This window comes from Nerophis lumbriciformis, linkage group LG32 (genome assembly GCF_033978685.3).
Source record: "Nerophis lumbriciformis linkage group LG32, RoL_Nlum_v2.1, whole genome shotgun sequence".
In the NCBI taxonomy this organism is placed as follows: domain Eukaryota; kingdom Metazoa; phylum Chordata; class Actinopteri; order Syngnathiformes; family Syngnathidae; genus Nerophis; species Nerophis lumbriciformis.
The window spans coordinates 25,200,533-25,228,323 of record NC_084579.2 but is presented as its reverse complement, the minus strand read 5'-3'; the positions used below and the strand labels follow the sequence as shown (position 1 = coordinate 25,228,323).

Here is a 27,791-nt window from a genome sequence, read left to right as displayed (position 1 = left end):
GCTGTGCTCTCTTAGTACAGGGTGAAAAAAATAGATGGTGGTTCAAAGACTTTTGAGCACATTCAACAATAGCGTGATAATAAATGATAAATGGGTTGTACTTGTATAGCGCTTTTCTACCTTCAAGGTACTCAAAGCGCTTTGACACTACTTCCACATTTACCCATTCACACACTGATGGAGGGAGCTGCCTTGCAAGGCGCTAACCAGCACCCATCAGGAGCAAGGGTGAAGTGTCTTGCTCAGGACACAACGGACATGACGAGGTTGGTACTAGGTGGGGATTATAATGATCCATCCACCCATCCATTTTCTACCGCTTGTCCCTTTCAGGGTGGCGGGGGGCGCTGGAGCCTATCTCAGCTGCATTCGGGCGGTAGGCGGGATGATATCTGTGATAATTTTGGTCACAATATAATCTTAATATGACATTTTCATGTTGTTACAGCGTACAGACAAGAATTATTGTAGACAAAATCATCAGTGTCATCAAATTTACCGACAGCCAAAGTAACCTACCGGTACTTGTGATATCTTTCTAGGCAGAAAAACATCTTAATCATCATTTGACTTTTCTTCTGGCATGTTCAGTTACATAACAATTCATGATGCAGCATCCTAACACATGCCCATTAAACTTCTTTAAACGCTTACTTTTGCTATGCATTTGGCTACAACTTTTGATCCAACACTCCTAAAACACGGTCTTTTAGTAAAACCAAATTGTAAAAGTGTCTTTGTCGTAGGGCTGGGCGATATACGCGATATATCGCGGGTTTGTCTCCGTGCGATATAGAAAATGACTATATCGGGATATTCGAGTATACGTTCTCACGCAGTTGCTTTTAGCTGCTGGCATTACACTACAGGCTCTCCTCGCTCTTTCCTGTCGAACAGACAACCGTAATTTGTCAAGTGTGGGGCAAAAGCGTTGCTATAAAAAGTAGCATTACTGCTAATATGTAGCATCATTTGAAAAGTCACCTGCTAGAGAATGAAGAGTGCTTACTCCGCATGTCAACATCTCCGTTCGGTGCCACACGCCCACACCATCAAAATGCCGAGGCAAACATTACCAGATCAACACCGTATGAAAAAAAAATTTAGATTTTTTTTTTTTAGTTGTGATTTCCTTCTCTGCATGAAAGTTTAAAAGTAGCATATATTAATGCAGTATGAAGAATGTTTTAATGTAGACACATGGAATCATCATACTGCTGTCATTATATGCATCAAGTGTTCATTCAAGGCTAAGGCAAAATATCGAGATATATATATCGTGTATCGCGATATGGCCTTAAAATATCGCAATATTTGAAAAAGGCCATATTGCCCAGCCGTACTTTGTCGCCACAAAAGTATCTTGATCATTGTCAATTTATTAGCATTTACTCATGTTTCGTTATAGCTAAATAAATTAAATGGCACCGTAAACCACATTTACATCAGACATCTTAAGCTCGTATATTTGTAATAGTATGTGTCAAACCTTACATGTTTGTCCCCCTTTTGATGTTAAGTGTCTGGTTCTGTTAGGGTCATTACCATTTTCCCCTTAAACTTATCACTGATAACATTGTGAGAAGGTACACACAAACCCAAACAAAATATGGAGTCTGTGCTTGTTTTTTTGCATCTTCCTGTTTTGGTTGAGTTTTTATTTTTATTTATTTTTTGCCACATACTTTTTAAATGCTAGCTCGGTTATTCATCATGTAACAGTTCTGAGAGTTTACTGTATTTAAGACCCCATCATAGACCACCAAAGATTGTATCTCCTACCAATTTGACTGAATTATTACCTTTTTGTCGAAGGCTTGATTAGAGCTGGACGGTATACTGTAATTATAGTTAATACCGATATATTTTAGAAAGAGATATATATTTGAGACTTTACCGCCATACTGGTATCTTTTGATGTGCCTTCATTACAGACATTTGCTCTTCTCTGCGCCTGACGGGCGCAGCACAGGGCATTAAATTTGGCTCAACCCCGCCTCTTACGCGTTTACGTAAGCATCTCTGATGCACAATGACACAACACCACATTTTTCAAAGGAGTATGGCGGCTCCGGTGCCGAATTCTCGACTCCCGAGTGATTCAATGCTTTGGTCGCCGACTGCATTTGGCTATTGAGAACCTATATCTCTCCTTATGGCGACGTAAATCTAATCTGTTTATGTTCTTCAATTCTGTGAGCAACTTAGCACAGCAGCTAGCAATAGCTCCTCTCTACTGTTCAGTGTGTCAAATGTTTAGCTATTCTTCGGCTTGAAAGTGCCTCCGCCCACAGCCCGTGCAGACTAACCTAATATAACAGCTGGGTGCCTGAAGAGTAGTTTCCAACTGAACAGCCAGCAGACTGAGTAGAGTAGAAGCTCCATATATCCCCTCGCCAAGCAGGAAGCTATAAACCTAACGTTAATGAACAAAATTAACAAAAACTGCTTTGACATAGTAACTGCTAACTCATTACTTTATAAGAATAAGCAACAATTTACTACTTACAACCAAAAATAATTTGAGTACTCTCAACCCTGGTTTGCTAGCCATAAAACACTTAAGCAACCTTAAGCACTTTGCACGTTCTGTTTAAGATACCATCGTATAGCGCTATTCGGCCTAAAAATACCGGGATATCAGTTTTGGTCCTTCGGGTTGATTAAACTTGGTAAAACGTCAACCCCATCTCCATTCGCAACTAAAATCCAGACATTGCACGGTGTGGTCTACTTTTTGTAGTTATGTCAGTGTTGTGTGTTTTATCATTTCCAAGGTACCCAAGCCCAGTGTGTGGTCCCATCCAGCCCATGGTTGGCCAAGAAGAGAACCTGGAGTATGTTCGGACTCTGTATGACTTCACCGGCAGCGACGCAGAGGACCTCCCCTTCAAAAAGGGCGAGATTCTTATTATCTTGGATAAACCAGAAGAGCAGTGGTGGAGCGCCAAGAGCAAAGACGGTCGCGTTGGAATGATCCCTGTGCCCTATGTTGAGAAATTGGTACGACCCTCGCCCCACCCAGGCCAGCCCACCATCGGATCCCGCATCTCCAACAGCTATGGGATTCCAGAGCCTTCGCACGCCCTCGTCCACGCCTATGCCCAGCCGCAGACCCCGTCGCCTCTTCCTCCCGGTACTCCCGGAGCCGTCATCACACCTCTCCCTTCGTTGCAGAACGGACCTGTCATTGCGAAGGCCATCCAGAAACGAGTGCCCTGCGCCTATGACAAAACAGCTCTTGCTTTAGAGGTAAACATGATTTTTCTTAATTCCATTTAATGTTTTGTACATTAAAACAGTGGGCTATCACATTTTAAACTGAAGCAGAAATATGGAGCATGCACAAATCATGTCATCAATAAGCACTTGGAGCTTGTGTTTACTAGAGTACCGTATTTTCCGCACCATAAGCCGCCCTGGGTTATAAGCCGCGCCTTCAATGAACGGCATATTTCGAAACTTTGTCCACCTATAAGCCGCCCCGTGTTATAAGCCGCATCTAACTGCGCTAAAGGAATGTCAAAAAAACAGTCAGATAGGTCAGTCAAACTTTAATAATATATTAAAAACCAGCGTGATGTGGGCGCGCATGGAGTCGTATATCAACATGGACGGAGCTGCGTGAAAAAAGCCACCCGGCCTCTTCGCATAAACTTACCTTAACCACTCGCTCATCTTTTCTTCAACCATCCATCCCTTCGAGTTAGCTTTTATGATGACGCCGGCTGGAAAGGTCTCTTTTGGCAAGGTCTTCCTTTTGAATATCACCATGGGTGGAAGTTTCTGGCCATTAGCATGGCAAGCTAGAACCACAGTGAAGGATGACTTCTCATTCCCTGTGGTGCGAATATTCACCGTACGTGCTCCCGTTGTATCCACAGTGCGGTTCACAGGAATATCAAAAGTCAGTGGAACCTCGTCCATGTTGATAATGTTCTCTGGCCGGATCTTTTTTTCAGCTATCTTGTTTTTACAATATGCACGGAAAGTAGCCAGCTTTTCTTGAAAGTCTTTAGGCAGTTGCTGTGAAATAGTAGTCCGTGTGCGGATGGAGAGATTGCGTCTTTTCATGAACCGGAAACCTGTCGCTTAGTAGGAGCCATTTTGTGGTCTTTACAGATGTAAACACACAAAGGAAATGAAACGTAATATCCGCGCGCTTCTTCTTCTTCTACGGGGGCGGGTGGTTGCTTACAGTAGAAGAAGAAGCGCTTCCTCTTCTATGGGGGCGGGTGCTTACCTTGGCGGTTGCTTGCGTAGAAGAAGAAGCACTTCCTGTTCTACGGGGAAAAAAGATGGCGGCTGTTTACCGTAGTTGCGAGACCGAAACTTTATGAAAATGAATCTTAATATTAATCCATATATAAAGCGCACCGGGTTATAAGCCGCACTGTCAGCTTTTGAGTAAATTTGTGGTTTTTAGGTGCGGCTAATAGTGCGGAAAATACGGTATTAGAGGAGCCATATGCATTGTTGCCCCAACTTTTTGGAGCAATCACTTATTGGCATTTACCTGTATATATTACTGTTATGTTTTGAAATACAAACAAATACTAAACGAGCTCCAGATTTCATTTTCATCTGCCAAATTCAGATTCTGTGGACATGTTTGGACAGGTTCATGGATTCTATCTAAAACATACATTACATTTCACCAAAATCTGATCCTTGATCTATACTCAGGCAATTTTTTTCCTCTTATGTCAAATGGATAGACTATTTAATTAACATGGATAGTTATTAATTAGGAGTTGAGATTTAGTCTACAGTTAGTGGCAAATGTAGTAGTTTAGCTTAGTCGTCCCATCAAAATGTTATCATAAGCACTGTTATGCGTTAGGCAAGAGAACTGATGTCTCATTCACAGCTGCTTCCATTCTTGCTAACATGTTGAAACGGGCGCCTAGGTCTACTGCATCTAATGCACTACTATACTCACGTGTATGCACATGTAGACATAAGTCCGATGCAATGTTCCCTCTAATTTTTCATGTGTGTGAGCAAACGCAAAAACTCCCTGAGCATTCAGTGGAGCCCATGTGAGCAACATCAGATGTGCACACTGTGGCTAGACCAGCAGCACACCTGTCCCAAACCTGACTAAATAACAAGTTCAATCTCCATTCATCCATCCATTTCCTACCGCTTGTCCCTTTCGGGGTCCCGGGTTGGTGCTGGAGCCTATCTCAGCTGCATTCGGGCGGAAGGCGGGGTACACCCTGGACAAGTCGCCACCTCATCGCAGGGCCAACACAGATAGACAGACAACATTCTCTTATTATTATAATCAAATGACAGCAGTCATTTCCACTTGTATTGTTTGTCTGGGTGGAGGTGTTGCTTTGGAAATAATTTGCACCTCTTTCAGACATTGCATTTAGTTCCCATTAAAACATTCACATGGGCAGCACGGGGGAAGAGGGGTTAGTGCGTCTGCCTCACAATACGAAAGTGCTGAGTAATCTGGGGTTCAGTCCCAGGCTCGGGATCTTTCTGTGTGGAGTTTGCATGTTCTCCCCGTGACTGCGTGGGTTCCCTTCGGGTACTCCGGCTTCCTCCCACCTCCAAAGACATGCACCTGGGGATAAGTTGATTGGCAACACTAATATGGCCCTAGTGTGTGAATGTGAGTGTGAATGTTGTCTGTCTATCTGTGTTGGCCCTGCGATGAGGTGGCGACTTGTCCAGGGTGTACCCCGCCTTCCGCCCGATTGTAGCTGAGATAGACTCCAGCGTCCCCCCGCGACCCCGAAGGGAATAAGCGGTAGAAAATGGATGGATGGATGGATGTTGCACAATGAGATGTAAGCAGGGGATCATGTGTACATTCCTGCAACTTCCTGTTTGTCCATCCATCCATCCATCTTCTTCCGCTTATCTGAGGTCGGGTCGCGGGGGCAGCAGCCTAAGCAGGGAAGCCCAGACTTCCCTCTCCCCAGCCACTTCGTCCAGCTCCTCCCGGGGGATCCTGAGGCGTTCCCAGGCCAGCCGGGAGACATAGTCTTCCCAACGTGTCCTGGGTCTTCCTCGTGGCCTCCTACCGGTCGGACATGCCCTAAACACCTCCTTAGGGAGGCGCTCGGGTGGCATCCTGACCAGATGCCCGAACCACCTCATCTGGCTCCTCTCGATGTGGAGGAGCAGCGGCTTTACTTTGAGCTCCCCCCGGATGACAGAGCTTCTCACCCTATCTCTAAGGGAGAGCCCCGCCACCCGGCGGAGGAAACTCATTTTGGCCGCTTGTACCCGTGATCTTGTCCTTTCGGTCATAACCCAAAGCTCATGACCATAGGTGAGGATGGGAACGTAGATCGACCGGTAAATTGAGAGCTTTGCCTTCCGGCTCAGCTCCTTCTTCACCACAACGGATCGATACAGCGTCCGCATTACTGAAGACGCCGCACCGATCCGCCTGTCGATCTCACGATCCACTCTTCCCTCCCTTGTGAACAAGACTCCGAGGTACTTGAACTCCTCCACTTGGGGCAAGATCTCCTCCCTAACCCGGAGATGGCACTCCACCCTTTTCCGGGCGAGAACCATGGACTCGGACTTGGAGGTGCTGATTCTCATCCCAGTCGCTTCACACTCAGCTGCGAACCGATCCAGTGAGAGCTGAAGATCCTGGCCAGATGAAGCCATCAGGACCAAATCATCTGCAAAAAGCAGAGACCTAATCCTGCAGCCACCAAACCGGATCCCCTCAACGCCTTGACTGCGCCTAGAAATTCTGTCCATAAAAGTTATGAACAGAATCGGTGACAAAGGGCAGCCTTGGCGGAGTCCAACCCTCACCGGAAACGTGTCCGACTTACTGCCGGCAATGCGAACCAAGCTCTGACACTGATCATACAGGGAGCGGACCGCCACAATCAGACAGTCCAAAACCCCATACTCTCTGAGCACTCCCCACAGGACTTCCCGAGGGACACGGTCGAATGCCTTCTCCAAGTCCACAAAGCACATGTAGACTGGTTGGGCAAACTCCCATGCACCCTCAAGGACCCTGCCGAGAGTATAGAGCTGGTCCACAGTTCCACGACCAGGACGAAAACCACACTGTTCCTCCTGAATCCGAGGTTCGACTATCCGGCGTAGCCTCCTCTCCAGTACACCTGAATAGACCTTACCGGGAAGGCTGAGGAGTGTGATCCCACGATAGTTAGAACACACCCTCCGGTTCCCCTTTTTAAAGAGAGGAACCACCACCCCGGTCTGCCAATCCAGAGGTACTGCCCCCGATGTCCACGCGATGCTGCAGAGTCTTGTCAACCAAGACAGCCCTACAGCATCCAGAGCCTTAAGGAACTCCGGGCGGATCTCATCCACCCCCGGGGCCTTGCCACCGAGGAGCTTTTTAACTACCTCAGCAACCTCAGCCCCAGAAATAGGAGAGCCCACCACAGATTCCCCAGGCACTGCTTCCTCATAGGAAGACGTGTTGGTGGGATTGAGGAGGTCTTCGAAGTATTCCCTCCACCGATCCACAACTTCCGCAGTCGAGGTCAGCAGAACACCATCCGCACCATACACGGTGTTGGTAGTGCACTGCTTCCCCTTCCTGAGGCGGCGGATGGTGGTCCAGAATCGCTTCGAAGCCGTCCGGAAGTCGTTTTCCATGGCTTCCCCGAACTCCTCCCATGTCCGAGTTTTTGCCTCCGCGACTGCTGAAGCCGCACACCGCTTGGCCTGTCGGTACCTGTCCGCTGCCTCAGGAGTCCCATGAGCCAAAAGAACCCGATAGGACTCCTTCTTCAGCTTGACGGCATCCCTCACCGCCGGTGTCCACCAATGGGTTCTAGGATTACCGCCACGACAGGCACCAACTACCTTGCGGCCACAGCTCCAATCAGCCGCCTCGACAATAGAGGTGCGGAACATGGTCCACTCGGACTCAATGTCCAGCACCTCCCTCGTGACATGTTCAAAGTTCTTCCGGAGGTGGGAATTGAAACTCTCTCTGACAGGAGACTCTGCCAGACGTTCCCAGCAAACCCTCACAATGCGTTTGGGCCTGCCAGGTCTGTCCGGCATCCTCCCCCACCATCGCAGCCAACTCACCACCAGGTGGTGATCGGTAGAAAGCTCCGCCCCTCTCTTCACCCGAGTGTCCAAAACATGAGGCCGCAAATCCGATGACACAACTACAAAGTCGATCATAGAACTGCGGCCTAGGGTGTCCTGGTGCCAAGTGCACATATGGACACCCTTATGCTTGAACACGGTGTTCGTTATGGACAATCCGTGACGGGCACAAAAGTCCAATAACAAAACACCACTTGGGTTCAGATCCGGGCGGCCATTCTTCCCAATCACGCCTCTCCAGGTTTCACTGTCGTTGCCAATATGAGCGTTGAAGTCCCCCAGTAAAACGAGGGAATCACCCGGGGGAGCACTCTCAAGTACTCCCTCGAGTGAATCCAAAAAGGGTGGGTACTCTGAGCTGCTGTTTGGCGCGTAAGCGCAAACAACAGTCAGGACCCGTCCCCCCACCCGAAGGCGGAGGGAAGCTACCCTCTCGTCCACCGGGTTGAACTCTAACATGCAGGCTCTGAGCCGGGGGACAACAAGAATTGCCACCCCAGCCCGTCGCCTCTCACTGCTGGCAACGCCAGAGTGGAAGAGAGTCCAGCCCCTCTCGAGAGAACTGGTTCCAGAGCCCTTGCTGTGCGTCGAGGTGAGTCCGACTATATCCAACCGGAACTTCTCTACCTCGCGCACTAGCTCAGGCTCCTTCCCCCCCAGCGAGGTGACGTTCCACGTCCCAAGAGCTAGCTTCTGTAGCCGAGGATCGGACCGCCAAGTGCCCTGCCTTCGGCTACCGCCCAGCTCACATTGCACCCGACCTCTATGGCCCCTGCTATGGGTGGTGAGCCCATTGGAGGGGGGACCCACGTTGCCTCTTCGGGCTGTGCCCGGCCGGGCCCCATGGGGACAGGCCCGGCCACCAGGCGCTCGCCATCGTGCCCCAACTCCGGGCCTGGCTCCGGAGGGGGGCCCCGGTGACCCGCGTCCGGGCGAGGGAAATCTGAGTCTCGGTTCTTGCATTTCCATAGAAGTCTTCTAACCTTTTACAAACTTCCTGTTTGTAAAAATTATATTTTTATTAGTATTTATTTAAGATACTAACAGCATTTCATGATTAATATTTATAAATTAAGATTCATAATAAATGACACTAGAATAAGCACATATTTGATTGGTAAATCATAGTGTAACGACCTGGAATTACACTTTATGTGTGGTGTTGGAGTTGTCCGACTTTTTGTGTGGCTGTAAACGCATCACTGGCTAAGTGCCATATGTGCATGCAGTGTTTCCCACAGGGCAGGCATCTATTTGTGGTGGTGGTGGGGGGGGGGGATGTTAGCGGCGATGACCAAGAAGAACGCGGAGTTGGAATATAATTACAACACTTTATGTACATATTTATATACAGATTTGAACAATTAGTTATTCACTGAAATATATTTATTAATTGTGGTTCTTACAAAAAATATAGCTTATAAAATATAAAAGCTAAAATGTCTCTTAAAGCTCTGCCCCTTTAATTAGTGCATACTAAATAATTTAACTTTAGCCTACTACTACAACCATATTATTTACCAGCAACATAAAGTGAAACAGAGGCAGAGGTGTATGTTTTGTCGTGGTGTGGAATATAAATTAGGACCTTTTTCATGAGAAAAGTGCATTTCTGATCTGACCCTGCTTTATTTTTCAGTGTTTGCTGAGTCTCACCTGTTCCCTCCGCCCTAATTTTTCTACTTGCCCGACTTCTCAAATCTACTTGCCCCAATATTTTTACTTGTCCTGCCTAGGTTTTTTTCTGGCTGTGTAGTGCTCATGGCTTATATCTTACTAAAATCCTTCCCGTTGACTATTTACAACACTACACAGTATTTATTATTATTATTATTATTATTATCTATAATTACATTTAAATGGCATTGCATACATGTAAAATTAAATGCTATTTCACATTATTTGACCAGTAGCAGTTACACCCATCTGAACAGGTCAGCCACCTGTTTAAAGCCCGATCACAGTTGAAATCTTGAAATTAAGGGCCTTTAATGGCCATAACCTGGACAACATTTTAACAGCTGGTTGGCTCAGATTTTATTCTTTTCATTGCATTCACATGCTGCAGTGGACAGTGGACATTTTAGCTTGAGTATTAATGTAGTATCTGAAGCACCGTCTCCGCGTGTGTTTATTGACAACAGGGTTATAACCTGGACACGTTAGCTCGTCGCTATGAAAACAGGTGATTGTTATTACGTGCGTCTGCCCCAGACCCAAGTCAAACAGCGGCGGTGTTAATGAAGCAGCGTCAGGCTGCTCACCGTTAGTGAAACGCTCAGTGAAATCGCGGATTAACGTTAAATATATGACGAGCCGCGAGCGATGCAGCTATAACCTATCTACCGATATTACCCTCGTATTTTGATCCCGTCTTCGTCTTCTTCTTCTTCTTCTTTTTCTTCTTTTTCTTCTTTTTCTTCTTTTTTTTCTTTTTTTTCTTTTTCTTTTTCTTTTTCTTTTTCTTTTTCTTCTTCTTCTTCTGGCCCACCAGGTGAATTAAGTGCTATTGGCGGAGTTACAATGCATAGTAGGCTACCGCCACCTACTGCACCGGAGTTGTAACTACAAGGTACATTCACAGACAGAGTCTCATTGCTTTTATGAGCGGTCGAGCGAGTCAAAAGCCGAAAAATCAATTTGTGGCGGATGTAATTCTTTCGTGGCGGGCCGCCACAAATAAATGAATGTGTGGGAAACACTGGCATGTGTTGGCGCAAGTAAGAAAGAGGGAGCGGCTGCTGTTGATATAACAAAGTTGCTTTTGGTCTGGTTTGTACTGCAGAAAATGACCAGTTTTGCTAGATATACATTTTTTTACTAATGTTTTGGTGATGTGTTTATGGCCGACAATAAAGAGTTTTGCTCAGTAAAGTGATGGATGGAATTCATGTCCTCAAAGCGTCTCGACAGACGTTACAATATTTGAACAATGATGAAGAAAACTGTTTTCTCTGTCGTGTCCGTGTGTCGAAAATTGTTATGCGCTTTTTATTTTATTTTATTGCTTGTATTCTGACATGACTTCTTCCCGAAAGTGAAAACCAGTGGTGGTCAACCAAGCTAAGATTGCTATTGTACAGCAAGCAGCGCGCAAACTATCAGAGTACAAAAGAGGCTCAAATCTTCCCCCAAAAAAAGCAGATATAAGCAAAATATCAAACTATGTAATTTAATAGTTCCCTATACTGTACCAAAAAAAGATTTGTTGAGTGATATCAAGGATTATACGTCGGTCGCGTTCTCAGACATATCGAACTATTGTGCTCCAGGCGCCATTCTACAGGACAAAACGGATGAAAAACGGGAAAAGTATGGAGGTCTACAGCGTCTTTGTGTTTGGCTGGGTCAAGAAAATTGGTATCAACACTGTCCCGAATAAATCTGCATTGTTTTTGCTCGGGTAATGTTGCATTTTATAATTTAGCTTTGCGCCATGTTTGTTGCTGTTGTCGTACGCGCTGTTTATGAGTACGCGTGTTTACCCCGTCTTTATCAAAATATAACAATAGATGTCAACATTGTGTATGTGCTGAAAGCTTCATATGTAATTGCTGCTTTTAGTAAAAGCTTGATTCTTAAGATTTGCTCACATTGGCTTTCTTTTATTTAGACACGCCGAGTTGGTGCTTTTCGAAAGCACCAACTGTTTTAAGAAATACAAATAATATCAAGATAATACTTAAATGGGAACTAATACACTTTAAAAGTATATCAAACAAACCTTTAACAAAGTGATCACTGCAAACTCATGCATTCTTCGACTCTGCTCCCTTGGACTGGAGGTGAGCTGCTTTTCTAGTTGTTGTTTTGTAAAATCTTGCACTCTTCTGCCCTTTTTAAGTATCTCTCAAGGAACTCTGAAGAAACGTTTATCCTTTTTGCGATTTGAACGATTTGTACAGTTGAAAACACAAGCATCTGGCATTTATTCTTCCAGAAAGGCTAAATTGCACTTCATACCTATTGAGAACAGAGCGAGCTTGACCGCCACGCATATTTGATGGGGGAGAAATGACGTCAGTAAAATCCAAGCTATAGGTAACTTGTAATAACATCTAACCTAGCTGGATGCTATGACTTGAGTTCAGGTAAAAAAAGATGGGAACTTTCATTTAATAATAACAATGCAATTGCATGGTCAATTTACCAGCTCTGCAAATAGAAGATAAAGTGGAAAGTTCCATTTGGAATTTGGCTGACAGAGCACATAGAGAATGTGCCATCATTTTGTGTAGCGTTGAAGTCTCAGTAGCCACATTTGAAACGCATGCATTCTTAAACTTCATCATTCATATAAAGTTCAGGCATGTACAGTATTTAGTAGAGGTGGGAATCTTTGGGCACCTCACGATTCGATTACGATTCAGGTGCTACGACTCGTTTAAAAATCGATTATTGATGTGTCTTTAATTTAGGTTTATTGATGCAGTTTTACATTTCTTTTTGTTTCACTAAATAAGCGTTTATCACTTGCAACATTTAAAAACAGTGCATTTGTAATAAGAAACAGTTAAATCAATTCCCGTAAACATAATTTAAATGTGTGCAAAACTGGAACATAAGTGCCTGTTAATAAAAGAGCTGGTCGGATCTTTTGGAGAGGTGGCTCACTGCAGTCAGCCAAATTTTAGAAACGGTCTGCATTACTTTATGTACAATAAATTTGTCGATTATTGACATTTACTAATTGATTTCATAATCGTCCATGTCCAAATTGCGATTCATCTAAAAAATGACTATTTTCCCCCACCTCTAGTAGTTGGTAGTCCTGTAAAACAATGTGAATAAGATCGGCAGATAATCAAAGGGACAGCTGCAATCCATGTTTAAACGGTTTAATTGATTTATGGTATCCTGAAGAGTTTGATGCAAAATGAAGGGCATTGTTTGGCTGCAACCAGCAGAGATTCAGTCTCAACTGGTTTTTGTAGTCTAAAGCAGCACATAATCATATATGGCAACTCTTCCAGGCAGCATTATGTGGCTCAATTTAACTCCAGCATTGGAACGTGTGTTCAAAACATTCACAAAGGCACGAACATTCCATTTAAACTATTTTTTAAAACTAGCATCTAATTATTAAGTGTACAGTTTCCATTAAACATGTTATTTAACACATTCATAATAATTTGCCTTGGAAAAGCTGAAATATATGTTAGAGGCGGCGTGGCTCAGGTTGTTCAAATCCAGCTTCCGACATCCTAGTCACGGTCGTTGTGTCCTTGGGCAAGACATATCACCCTTGCTCCTGATGAGTCGTGGTTCGTGCCTGGCATGGCAGCTTCCGCCGTCAGTGTGTGGATGTGACGTATAAGGGCTCTGGTATTGTGCAGTCATAGTAAAGCGCTATAGAAATACAAACCATTTACCATTTATACATGGTATACTTGGACTTAAAACTTCTCATATTGAATTCTTAATACCAGTGACGTACCAGCTACGGTAATTGGTTCTCTGACAAAGCCTGTAACTCAAATCACCCATATAAATGAATTGAAATCCATTTAATTAGTGCTTGGCCCCATAAAACAACGCAATTTGAACATGTAATATGTTTTTTAAAAAGTAAAACAAACTTTTATACAACAAGCATGTGATTTTTCCATCTATAGTCGCAAATCCGTCTTTTTTATCTCTGTACAAATATTCAAAAAAATCAGTTTTTTTCCGACCTACAATGTGTGTTAAAATCTTTAACTGTCTCTGCCAACAACTATGGTTTTTGTGTAATGAGTACAATTTTTGATAATCCATTCCAGTTTACGGCTGCAGTGGTAAAAACTACGGTTTTCCATTGAAAATTATTAACTTAAAAATCGAAGTTACGTAGTGAAGCAACTTAACGGGCAGGGGACAAAATATACGGGAAACATCAATGATGATTGGTTTGTTTATGTATAAGAACATCCGTGATTGGTTGGTTGGTTTACTATAATGAGTCACGATTGGTTAAGATTAGGGCAAAACATTACGGACAGGCCAATCAAGGTTCAAGGGTTTTATTCGTCACATGCAGAGTACACCACAGTGAAATGCTTTTTTTCCATGCTCTTCAGATATTGCGTACAGTGGGATCCAAACACTAGTTGCTGAATCTAATAAACTAAATACAAAAAATACAACAATTTGAATAGCTCTGATGTACATTAATTACAAGACAATAAGTTGCACAATAAGTCCCAGTAGTTATGGTAGAAGTATCAGTACAAGTAAAAGTACAGTAGTCACATACAGTACCAGTGCAATATCAAATAGTATAACAGTATATACAGTATAGGAAGTAAATGATAAATGGGTTGTACTTGTATAACGCTTTTCTACCTTCAAGGTACTCAAAGCGCTTTGACACTACTTCCACATTTACCCATTCACACACACATTCACACACTGATGGAGGGAGCTGCCATGCAAGGCGCTAACCAGCACCCATCAGGAGCAAGGGTGAAGTGTCTTGCTCAGGACACAGGACACAACGGACATGACGAGGTTGGTAGTAGGTGGGGATTGAACCAGGGACCCTCGGGTTGCGCACGGCCACTCTCCCACTGCACCACGCCGTCCCGAGTAATAAATATTAAGTATTAAGTATCAGAGGCAAGATAGGGCGGGTCATCGAACCAGGAAGGGAAATCACAACAGACGCACACATCCCAAATGACGACGAGAGAGTCAGAGAAGAGACGAGGGAATATTCAAGCGGGCAATTTATGTTAAAATAAATTATCTTCCTTAGATTTTTCTTTTAGCGATGTAGACGACGTCCAGGAAACCCACCATGCGTCTATTTGGCCACATTTTTCTAAATGTATGCGTCTGGATTAAGGCTGCAGCTAACGATTATTTTTCTATCGATTAATCTATAGATTATTTTTTTCGATTAATCGGTTAATCTATAGATTATTTTTTCGATTAATCTATAGATTATTTTTCCTTTTACCGATTATTTTTTTTATTTAAAATGAAGATGAAAAAATAAATGTAGGCCAGTTTTTTCAAAAGGCATGGCTTTTATTTACAAAAAAAAAAGTATGGCCACTCAGTCAACATTGACAACAACATGACAAAATATTCTGTAACAATGTAAACATTTAACAAAATTAAAAGTAGCTTATTTGCTTTTAATGTGCAAATATAAAAGTAAACATCCAGTGCAAATCTTAATATTCTGCAATAGTATAAGCATTTCAAAAGTAAAAGTATTGCTTATTTTGCTTTAAAATGTGCAAAAATAAAGATAAACATCCAATTCAAAAAAGTGCAAAACGGATATATTCTGTAACAGTGTAAACATTTCAACAAAAGTAAAAGTATTGCTTATTTGCTAAAATGTGCAAAAATAAAGATAAACATCCAATACAAAAAAGTGCAAAACGAAATATTCTGTAACAACAGTGTAAACATTTCAACAAAAGTAAAACTTTTGCTTATTTTGCTTAATAACACAACAATGATAGTATGATTAAAGTGAAAGTTAATTGTTCGTTTGTACATAGTATACGTAATTGTTAATGTTGTAAAAGGTATTTGCACAACTAATTAACGTTAGCGTTAAAGAGGAGCGCGTCTTTGTAAACACTGAACAGGCACGCCAAACGCTCCTCTCAGAGCGAAACGGTGCTTTAGTTTATGAATTTACAACGCAGATACAAATGACACATTCATGTTTTTGTGTAATGATGACAACGTATACTCACGCGGACGATTGACTAGTTGATGGTGATGGCAAGAACGCTGCCGTTGTGCTGCTATGATAGGCCATTTCCGCTCGACACAGTGTGCATACAACAACATTATTAGCAGAGGTGGGTAGAGTAGCCAGAAATTGTACTCAAGTAAGAGTACTGTTACTTTAGAGATTTATTACTCAAGTAAAAGTAAGGAGTAGTCACCCAAATATTTACTTGAGTAAAAGTAAAAAGTACTGAGTAACATACACACACATATCATATATATATATATATATATATATATACACACACACACACACACACACACACACACACATATATATATACCGTATTTTCCGCACTATAAGCCGCCCCGGGTTATTAGCCGCACCTTCAATGAATGGCATATTTCAAAACTTTGTCCACCTATAAGCCGCCCCGGACTATAAGCCGCGCCTACGCTGCGCTAAAGGGAATGTCAAAAAAACAGTCAGATAGGTCAGTCAAACTTTAATAATATATTAAAAACCAGCGTTCTAACAACTCTGTTCACTCCCAAAATGTACGCAAATGTGCAATCACAAACATAGTAAAATTCAAAATAGTGCAGAGCAATAGCAACATAATGTTGCTCGAACGTTAATGTCACAACACACAAAATAAACATAGCGCTCACTTTCTGAAGTTATTCTTCATTCGTAAATCCTTCGTCTTCGGTGTCCGAAGTGAAAAGTTGGGCAAATGTGGGATCCAAAATGGCCGGTTCCGTCTCGTCGAAGTCATCGGAGTCAGTGTCACTGTTGTCCAGCAGTTCTGTGAATCCTGCCTTCCGGAAAGCTCGGACCACAGTTGTGACCGAAATATCTGCCCAGGCATTTACGATCCACTGGCAGATGTTGGCGTCGTCTGGCGCTGCCTCCCTGTCTTAGTGAAGGTGTGTTCGCCTTCTGTCATCCACTGTTCCCACGCAGTTAGCAGTCTAGCTTCGAATGCCCTGTTGACACCAATATCTAGCGGCTGGAGGTCTTTTGTCAATCCACCCGGAATGACGGCGAGTATTGAATTAAGCGCGTAAGCGTGTCTCTTAATGTGATGTTATGAGCTAGCAAATATAACAACTACACTACCCAGCATGCAACGATAGTTACGAGCATGCGCGGTAGCCCTGAGAAGCGTTGTATGCTGGTAGTTAGAATGTGGTTATGAGCACGCTGTGAGTAAACGTTGAGAACTCCGTTAACACGCCTCGTCTGCATTATTTATAATTAGACAGACAACACACTTAATAGGAGCCATTTTGGGGTCTTTACATAAACACACAAATGGAAATGAAACGTCACATATCCCAGCATGCACCGCGCGCTTCTTCGTCATCCACTGTTCCCACGCAGTTAGCAGTCTAGCTTCGAATGCCCTGTTGACACCAATATCTAGCGGCTGGAGTTCTTTTGTCAATCCACCCGGAATGACGGCGAGTATTGAATTAAGCGCGTAAGCGTGTCTCTTAATGTGATGTTATGAGCTAGCAAATATAACAACTACACTACCCAGCATGCAACGATAGTGACGAGCATGCGCGGTAGCCCTGAGAAGCGTTGTATGCTGGCAGTTAGAATGTGGTTATGAGCACGCTGTGAGTAAACGTTGAGAACTCCGTTAACACGCCTCGTCTGCATTATTTATAATTAGACAGACAACACACTTAATAGGAGCCATTTTGGGGTCTTTACATAAACACACAAATGGAAATGAAACGTCACATATCCCAGCATGCACCGCGCTTCTTCTTCTTCCGGGGGCGGGTGGTTGCTTACAGTACAAGAAGAAGCGCTTCCTGTTCTATGGGGGCGGGTGCTTACCTTGGCGGTTGCTTGCGTAGAAGAAGAAGCGCTTCCTGTTCTACCGGGAAAAAAGATGGCGGCTGTTTACCGAAGTTGCGAGAACGAAACTTTATGAAAATGAATCTTAATATTTATCCATATATAAAGCGCACCGGGTTAAAAGCCGCACTGTCAGCTTTTGAGTAAATTTGTGGTTTTTAGGTGCGGCTAATGGTGCGGAAAATACGGTATATATATATATATATATATATATATATATATATATATATATGTGTGTATATATATATATATATATATACACACACACACACACACATATATATATACATACATACATACATTGATATATACAGTATATAATTTATATTTATTTATTTTGCCGTTTTTGTTTACATGTTAAAGGTGTTTTAATAATTATACATGCATGTTTAACATATAGATTCCTTTCTTTCATGAAGACAAGAATATAAGTTGGTGTATTACCTGATTCTGATGACTTGCATTGATTGTAATCAGGAAGCAGTGCTGGTAACGTCCACGTTTTCAAATGGAGGAGAAAAAAAGTTCTTCCTTTCTGTCTAATACCACATGAAAGTGGTTGTTATTTGGCATCTTATTTGTCCACCTTCCATATTCGTTTTTATACCCTTTACAAGAAATACATTGGCGGCAAACTCCGTAGCTTGCTAGCTTGTTTGCGCTGGCTTTCGGAGACTCTTATTTTGAAAGCGCAGGCTTTATTTTGAAGACAGGAACTGTGCAGTCAGTCTTTACGGTTGAAATAAAAAAAGGGTCTTTTTTCCTTCACACTTTTGATTGATTGATTGGAACTTTTATTAGTAGATTGCACAGTACAGTGCATATTCCGTACAATTGACCACTAAATGGTAACACCCGAAGTTAGCTCGGAGCCAGTCAGGTCATGTGACCGCTGGCTCTGTTTGATTGGTCCAACGTCACCAGTGACTGCATCTGATTGGTGGAACGAAGTGAAACGTCACCAGTAAGGCAGGCACTTTGAAGGTCTGTCTGACAGACCAAAACAAACAAAGCGTGCATTAACAGATCGATAAAAATTAGTAGCGAGTAGCGAGCTGAATGTAGATAAAAGTAGCGGAGTAAAAGTAGCGGAGTAAAAGTAGCGTTTCTTCTTAGGCCGTTTATTGAAATACTCCCACACTTTTGACGACTTTTGGCGTGCTTTTTTCCCCTCGCTCGCACCGCTCGCATCGTCTGCTTTGCGCTCCGCCATGACGGTAGTGTGACGTAAATATGCGACGCGTCGACGAACAAAAACGTCCTCGACGTATTTACGTAACCGACTACGTCGACGCGTCGTTTCAGCCCTAGTCTGGATAAAACCATGCCCAAAGTATTAATTTTCGTTGTTTACCATGTAAGCCCAAATCAAAACTGCTCTTGACTTGGAAGACGTGGAATACACATTTAAGAACACACATGATTGTGGCAGACATGTGATGACATTTGCTACAGTATAGCCTCTCGAAATGATACATTTAGGGTTTCCCCCCTTGTGCCCCTTGTCCCCCCCACCAGGGCAGCGCCCTGGACCTCTTATTTTCAGTCTTTTTCATTAAGTTCAAATCACATGCCTGATATAAAAAATATTGTATAAAAAAATACTATATAATGTACTACAAAAACTACAGTAGTTTTATGAAATCATATTTATAACCTTGGAGCGCGGGCTTCTACAGTATCTTATTTGAGTTGCTTCTCCATCAAGCCCATAACCCGCAGCTTCCCCATATATTCATTGCAAAATGTCAGCCGTTTAGAAATTATCCAAACATTATTTTCTCGCATACTAGCAGTGATGCGCTCAAACTGCTTCGCCAGCTTGACCACGGGTCAAGTTTTAGATATTTATTTTTTTTAATCACTGAATACTACCTGCTTTTTCTCAGCACTGTCCTTCACACTCACGTTCTCAATTCCAATGGTTGAAAAACAAAGTTACCGGGTATGTCAACCCCAAGATATAGGATTATGCTAGCGAGTGAGACCGGATGTTTAATGCGAGTCTTAACAGGGTTCACTGTGGCATTCGCTACATCAACTAGCGGAAGAGAAGCTCATAACTCAAACTTTTGTCTGCAACTTAAAGCATTGTTATTAGCTCAGAGATTGCTCGTATCTCAAAATATTTGTTAGTTGGAGCACTCGTATAAGCTATGTTGTCATGGTAACATTTTTGTAGCTTTGGCTTTATCTGAAAATGTGGGTGAACTGGGCTTACAATAGTAAAAACTAACTGTGTTTTCAGTACCCTTTTATGTTAAAATTGTATTTGTGATTGGAATTGAAAATAATACAAAAATAAACATGCGAGTTCTTGACAGTTATAGCATTAATTGCCAATTCCTAAAAAGGTAAGCTAATAAATAGTTTTACCGCTGAAGTATTGTCACTATCACCTGCTTTTTTCCTTTTTTCAAGTCACATGTTAATATTTTCTGCGTGTACATCAGGTCCAAAAATTTTAGACCACACATTTCAATGTTTTTGTGCTCTTTTATATAAGTGAAATAAGTGTAGTTTCAGCACTTCATGGTTCTCTGTGGATTGATTCAGCTGACCTTTTTTTCAGACATTCTGCTAAAGCTCTGGGCTGCTGCATTCTTGTCATTCCAGAGTGCCATAAAAGATTATTGTTACAGACAATGAGACCTGATGTCCTTCAAGTCTCACTTCAGGTCAACTTTAGTTTAAAGTACCGTACAGTGGCAGCCTTTACACACGCTTCAGTCAGTGTAGCTGTTCTCTAATCCTGATAAAGACCATATGGTGTGAAATAGAATGAGGTTGCGTTAGTGTCACAAACCCAGCTAAGCACCAGCCCTCGTTGTCTGTCATCTGCTAAAACCATTAATTTTTTTATGTAATATGTCTTTTTTTATTGGTTTGAACTCACACAGGCACTGTTGGCTAGAGTCAGGACTTGCGTGATAGTAGGGCAATTCATAGAGAAACTAGTATGGCTTTTGAACAAACAATACTTTTTGTTAGGGTTAAAGGTTGCTGTGTAAAAACAACACATGAAAAGCAAAGCAAAATTTGTTACATTCAGTCGCGCCTTTTTGTTTTTAAAAAAATGCCCCAAAGAAGACTGAGCAGTCTGTTTGCAGAGCACTTTCAGTTGGGGTAGGGGCTCCAATAGTATCACCCGCTGCTTGTTGAGTAGAGAAATACATGCTTACATGAAAGTCTTTCTAATAACAAGGTTTGCTAGATATGAACATTTAAACACTTTAAACTGAGTTTATTGAAGGGACTGAATACTCTCTAAACATAGTGACAAAGTCTGTAAGTTGGCAGAACTTATCCCGCTTTCTATGTATTATGCAGACCAGGGGCTTAGTGTAACAAAGTTGCATGGATATCTTACTAAAAATAGACGTATGTTCAAATCCCAAAAAATTACGTTCGCAAGTATAAATTCAGATGTATTAAAATGTGTGCCCGTACAAATCTGAACACATTTCTTTGTTACATAGCAATCAATGTGGAATTGATCTCAGGAGCTGGCTTGACATGTCACGCCCACCTTTTAAATACGCAAATCATATTGAAATTAGCCGTGCACTTAAGCGCTACACGTTGTGGCCAATCACAAGTCTGTAGGAGGTGCTTGTTTCTTGTTTGTAGTGTAGCGATCACCAGTGGTTTGAAATTATTGTGCTGTGGTTACCGCAGGCTGAATTAAAAAATAAATGGTTGGACATCAGGAAAGTGATGAAAAAGATATACGTACATCGCCAAAGCAGACAAGTGTATAAAAAGATGTAACTGGCTAGGGGCGGGTGTTCCCTTCCTCCTCGTCGCTTCATGTGTCGTCCCCAAATCCCCAAAATTATGTAATCTTGCATTCTTTTAAATGTAACATGTCAGCATATCAAAAAGGGTTTGAAAGGCTTTGAATTTTGTTTGATTACTCAATTTATTATTACAACACAGAAGAGCTTATTGCGATCGCTGTATACGTGGCATCCTCTTCGGTCTCTGGTGTCAGTGTGCAGCGACTGACCGCCTCACATGGCCAAGGTGTCACACACACGTAATGACAGCAATAGGTGGAAAAATGATCGCCTAGATAGATTTTGTGTCCTAATATAACCGTTGGTGGTTCATTTTTGTCACAGCCAGTACACAACTTGTAAGAGTAGGATGGATCAATCCATAAATTGGTGGTGTCTATAACAGAGGTAGTAGCAGTATATCATTTATACAAGACTTACGAGATAGATATTTTTATTTTCTCATTAATTTTGTTGTTGTTTTTGTTAATGTTTACGAAGTCAGGGCATAGTTTCCTGGACACAAGGAATTTGAAGGCAAAAACCCAAGAATTTAAATGAGCTAGTGATTTTTTGCTTTTGTTATTGTATACTATAGACTTTGTTTTGCTCAAACAATTATATGTAATGAAAGAGAATAAGGAACTACTTTAAATACTATTTTAAATATTGTGTTGATATTGTTAAACTGTCAATTGCATTCACCATAAATATACAGTATATATATTTTTTACAGTTAATACAAGTGGTTGGTATTGGTATCGGCGGATCTCACTCATGTATGACTGCTCGCTGAATCGTCAGCATAAAACCCTGATTGGAACTCCTTAGTGATTATTATTTTGGCCATAATCGTCCAGCCCGAGTGTGACGTGTATACTAGGGATGCAGGATTATGGCCAAATTTACCCACATCATTTACCCACCTACAGTATGTTCCATCGGCTGGCACTTAAAATACTTCATATTTAATATTACACCAATATCAGATTTTGTCTGGGTCATTTTACTTTTTATATTTTTTTGTACAGATCTCATGGATTTAAACAAATGTATTTATTAATTTTTGTATGACAAATGTTTAAAATGTTTGCTTTATGGATCTATTATTTAGAAGTTTTAGCCATTCTGTGTAAGTTTTAAAGTTAAAGTGTTCTACTTGTATTAAAATGGGGACATGTTATGTTGTTGATGCTTAGATCTTGTAGGTTTTCATGTGTTATTAGTCATTCTAAACAAGCTGATATGTCAACACCATGTAAGATGCTCATATTTAAAAATGTCATTATGCCATTCTCGTCCTCTTGTAACTCCGCCATCGTTCTTCTCCCCTCAGGTGGGCGACATAGTCAAGGTGACGCGTATGAACATCAATGGTCAGTGGGAGGGTGAGGTGAACGGACGAAGAGGTCTCTTCCCATTCACGCACGTGAAAATTCTAGACCCCCAGAACCCAGATGAGAGTGACTAAATGACAAATGGAACCTTCTTGCCTAGACCCAGCTGTACGTGAGTCTGCTGGTTGCCGTCTCTCTCCCTCTCCTTCCCACAGTGTCACCATGTGCTTTTCCCTGCTATGGGCTGTACCATGACGATACCCCCAACCCCCAAAAACCCTTCCTATCTTTTAGCCGCTGTTGCAAGATTTTTGCCACTGTTGCAAGAGGCTTTGACTGTTTACATCTTTGGATTGAACTAAACACTTTACTCCCCCTGACAAACAGTGTTCTTAGACCCGGGGTCCATTATCATTTCCACCACTCTTATATGTTCAACATGTATATTTACCACATTTTTGGGTGTGTATGTTGCGTTTGCAAGTGATTATTTGTACAAAAGAACGGACTATGGCAACGTGGAGCTCACAAGCTATTCTAATATTTGAAGAACACGTTACGTGTTTTTGTGTGATGGACGAATCATTGTTTGTGTTGACTTTGTGCCACCTGATCAATGAGGATGTGTGCAGGAAGGGGCATGTTTGCATGGCTTTGAGCACAACAACGCTGTACCTAAAGATGAGCTTGTTGACATCCAAGCACTACAGCACTTCCCACTACAATATAGCATGTCACATCATGAGGACCCCCACCCCACAGGTGAGAAATGCCCCCAAAAAGTCTCAGTAAGCCAATGAGATCCCAGTAAATGCCTTTAAGAAAGATATATTTTGCCACATTAAAGCCTGGTGTATACTCTCGCGTCACATAACTTGCGTAAGTGAAGCCGTCTTGGCCCCTCCCCCTGCGTCCCGCAACATTTGCATGAAAACGGATATTGTTTACTTTATCTCAGTGCGCTATAAAAAGTCAGAAAGTACGACACTCGTTAACTTTTATCGCCAAAAATCAATAACTCATGACCATGCACATTAACACAAGCATGTTGTTAAAGTAGTTTAACAGTTTTATTTTCAATTCCATGATAGAACTCTCTTGTCTTGTATCCTGAACAGCTGAATGGCTCTGCAAAAAAATAGCATCCTCTGCAATGCGACTAGTTCAGAAGTTGCACAGTCCATCTTCCCAAATGTATTTTCCTCTGGTTTATGAGTAGAACTTCCATTAACAGTAAACTGATCATTCTGAATGATTAGTTCCAGTGTCAACAAAGATGTCGATGTTGCGGTTGTCATCACTCTTTACAAGAAGGTAAATATCTAGTTAATGACAGCTCCGGTTGCTCCTTTTGGACACACTGCCTCTTAGTGTTTTGGAAGAGAATTACACGTCTGGTGCCACCCCCAGGGAAGAACTATAAATCAAAACAAGACAAAAGCTATGTGACACGGGAGTATATTCCAGGCTCAAGTCTTCTCTTAATGTTTTTAAATGTGTGCTCCTTGTCTATTTAGGATTTTTACCTAGCTTTATTCTTTATTCATGCACATGATGGAAATGTTGCCGTCATTTCTATTTTAATCATATGGGTGCGTCCGACCCCCGCCCGACATATCTGCTGTAAGAAAAAAAAGACTTGCCTCTCTCTCACCTCTCAAATCGTTTTTCCCTTCACTTGCTCCTTTTAGTATTTTTTGGGAAATGTTCCTGTGAATTCTATTGAACAAAAGGGAAACGGCCTGCTGGTTGCCTCTCAGGGCAAAGGAGACGCTTGTGGCCAAATGCTGCTTTATGTCCTGTATTTCCTGGTCCTTTATGATTTCATAGCCTCCTAGTCATGACTTGATCAAACCCTACTAATTAAGCAATACACCTGACATTCAGCTGCCCTCTTGAAGTCACCTTCTCGTGCTTCTGAGTTGTTTAGTAATGACATTACCAGTATTACTGTGTTATACTACCAGTATTACTGTTACATTACCAGTATTACTGTGTTCCCAACTCTTAGATAAGCCTGACTTCAGAATAAATAAAAAAAATTGTGCCTTTTTATTTTCATATACCATTGACACGTGTTAATATTTCCAATGGTTAACACCTGTGCTGGTATTGACCCTTTATGTACAGAACAAGTAAATAAAATTTACATCTACTACTTTGAAGCGCATGTGTGTGTTGTCCTTCGGAGCAGAACTGGAGCGCCTCGTGTTCCACTTCTTTAATTCTGCCTCTGCCCAGGAGAAAAAGGAGGCAATTAAGAATTTTAATGAAGCGCTAATAAAAGACAGTCAGCTGACCCAGACTCAGCAGATTGAAACTTTTCAAGGGCGGCGTGTTACAGAGTAGGACATGATGTCTGATTTCTTCAAAATGGCTCTCAGCTCTTTTTTTTAAATTTTTTTATAAAACATTTTATAAAACATTGATCATGTTTTGGACACTCGGGTGAAGAGAGGGGCGGAGCTTTCTACCGATCACCACCTGGTGGTGAGTTGGCTGCGATGGTGGGGGAGGATGTCGGACAGACCTGGCAGGCCCAAACGCATTGTGAGGGTTTGCTGGGAACGCCTGGCAGAGTCTCCTGTCAGAGAGAGTTTCAATTACCACCTCCGGAAGAACTTTGAACATGTCACGAGGGAGGTGCTGGACATTGAGTCCGAGTGGACAATGTTCCGTACCTCTATTGTCGAGGCGGCCGATTGGAGCTGTGGCCGCAACGTAGTTGGTGCCTGTCGTGGCGGTAATCCTAGAACCCGTTGGTGGACGCCGGCGGTGAGGGATGCCGTCAGGCTGAAGGAGTAGTCCTATCGGGTTCTTTTGGCTCATGGGACTCCTGAGGCAGCAGACAGGTACCGACAGGCCAAGCGGTGTGCGGCTTCAGCGGTCGCGGAGGCAAAAACTCGGACATGGGAGGAGTTCGGGGAGGCCATGGAAAAAGACTTCCGGACGGCTTCGAAGCAATTCTGGACCACCATCCGCCACCTCAGGAAGGGGAAGCAGTGCAGTGTCAACACCGTGTATGGTGGGGATGGTGCTCTGCTGACCTCGACTGCGGATGTTGTGGATCGGTGGAGGGAATACTTCTAAGACCTCCTCAATCCTACCAGCACGTCTTCCTATAAGGAAGCAGGGCCTGGGGAATCTGTGGTGGGCTCTCCTAATCTGGGGCTGAGGTTGCCGAGGTAGTTAAAAAGCTCCTCGGTGGCAAGGCCCCGGGGGTGGATGAGATCCGCCCGGAGTTCCTTAAGGCTCTGGATGTTGTGGGGCTGTCTTGGTTGACAAGACTCTGCAACATCGCGTGGACATCGGGGACGGTACCTCTGGATTGGCAGACCGGGGTGGTGGTTCCTCTCTTTAAGAAGGGGAACCGGAGGGTGTGTTCCAACTATCATGGGATCACACTCCTCAGCCTTCCCGGTAAGGTCTATTCAGGTGTACTGGAGAGGAGGCTACGCCGGATAGTCGAACCTCGGATTCAGGAGGAACAGTGTGGTTTTCGTCCTGGTCGTGGAACTGTGGACCAGCTCTATACTCTCGGCAGGGTCCTGGAGGGTGCATGGGAGTTTGCCCAACCAGTCTACATGTGCTTTGTGGACTTGGAGAAGGCATTTGACCGTGTACCCCGGGAAGTCCTGTGGGGAGTGCTCAGAGAGTATGGGGTAACGGACTGTCTTATTGTGGCAGTTCGCTCCCTGTATGATCAGTGTCAGAGCTTGGTTCGCATTGCCGGCAGTAAGTCGGACACGTTTCCAGTGAGGGTTGGACTCCGCCAAGGCTGCCCTTTGTCACCGATTCTGTTCATAACCTTTATGGACAGAATTTCTAGGCGCAGTCAGGGCGTTGAGGGGATCTGGTTTGGTGGCTGCAGGATTAGGTCACTGCTATTTGCAGATGATGTGGTCCTGATGGCTTCCTCCGGCCAAGATCTTCAGCTCTCACTGGATCGGTTCGCAGCCGTGTGTGAAGCGACTGGGATGGGAATCAGCACCTCCAAGTCCGAGTCCATGGTTCTCTCCCGGAAAAGGGTGGAGTGCCATCTCCGGGTTGGGGAGGGGATCTTTCCCCAAGTGGAGGAGTTCAAGTACCTCGGAGTCTTGTTCACGAGTGGGGGAAGAGTGGATCGTGAGATCGACAGGCGGATCGGTGCGGCGTCTTCAGTAATGCGGACGCTGTATCGATCCGTTGTGGTGAAGAAGGAGCTGAGCCGGAAGGCAAAGCTCTCGATTTACCGGTCGATCTACGTTCCCATCCTCACCTATGGTCATGAGCTTTGGGTCATGACCGAAAGGACAAGATCACGGGTACAAGCGGCCGAAATGAGTTTCCTCCGCCGAGTGGCGGGGCTCTCCCTTAGAGATAGGGTGAGAAGCTCTGTCATTCGGGGGGAGCTCAAAGTAAAGCCGCTGCTCCTCCACATCGAGAGGAGCCAGATGAGGTGGTTCGGGCATCTGGTCAGGATGCCACCCGAACGCCTCCCTAGGAAGGTGTTTCGGGCACGTCCGACCGGTAGGAGGCCACGGGGAAGACCCAGGACACGCTGGGAAGACTATCTCTCCCGGCTGGCCTGGGAACGCCTCGGGATCCCCCGGGAGGAGCTGGACGAAGTGGCTGGGGAGAGGGAAGTCTGGGCTTCCCTGCTTAAGCTGCTGCCCCCGCGACCCGACCTCGGATAAGCGGAAGAAGATGGATGGATGGATGGATGATTAGAGCTGTGGAAACTTTGTCTTTTTTAGTACAGGTGCTGCCTTGGCTTTCAGATGCCCAAATTTTCAGCTAACATTCTCACCAGAAATATGCCCGGCTCCTAGTTATCGTCTCAAACGTGTTTTCATTTAGGGCCACATCGCAGTTATGGCTGCCCTCGGTGGGCCGCCTCTAACAGATGTACATTTATAGGGATTCACTTTGTGATATTACACAATTGCCTATGCATTTCAACCTTTGTGATTAAGGGCTATATAAGTAAATTTGATTATTTTTTTGTACGCTGTATAAAAAAAAAAAGGCGCCACAATTTTACTGTAAACGTTTACG

General features: G+C 43.4%; 1 protein-coding gene across 1 annotated transcript in view; it reads left to right on the top strand.

Annotated features, from left to right (window-relative positions):
* crkl (v-crk avian sarcoma virus CT10 oncogene homolog-like) overlaps positions 1–24,919 on the top strand; it is a 32,335-nt gene extending 7,416 nt beyond the window's left edge. Inside the window, exons 2-3 of the mRNA XM_061927431.2 lie at positions 2,778–3,252; positions 22,754–24,919. Coding sequence (XP_061783415.1) covers positions 2,778–3,252; positions 22,754–22,888 — 610 coding nt within the window. The 3' untranslated portion in view covers positions 22,889–24,919. The remainder of the gene's footprint in view (positions 1–2,777; positions 3,253–22,753) is intronic.
* Positions 24,920–27,791: the final 2,872 nt, after the last annotated feature.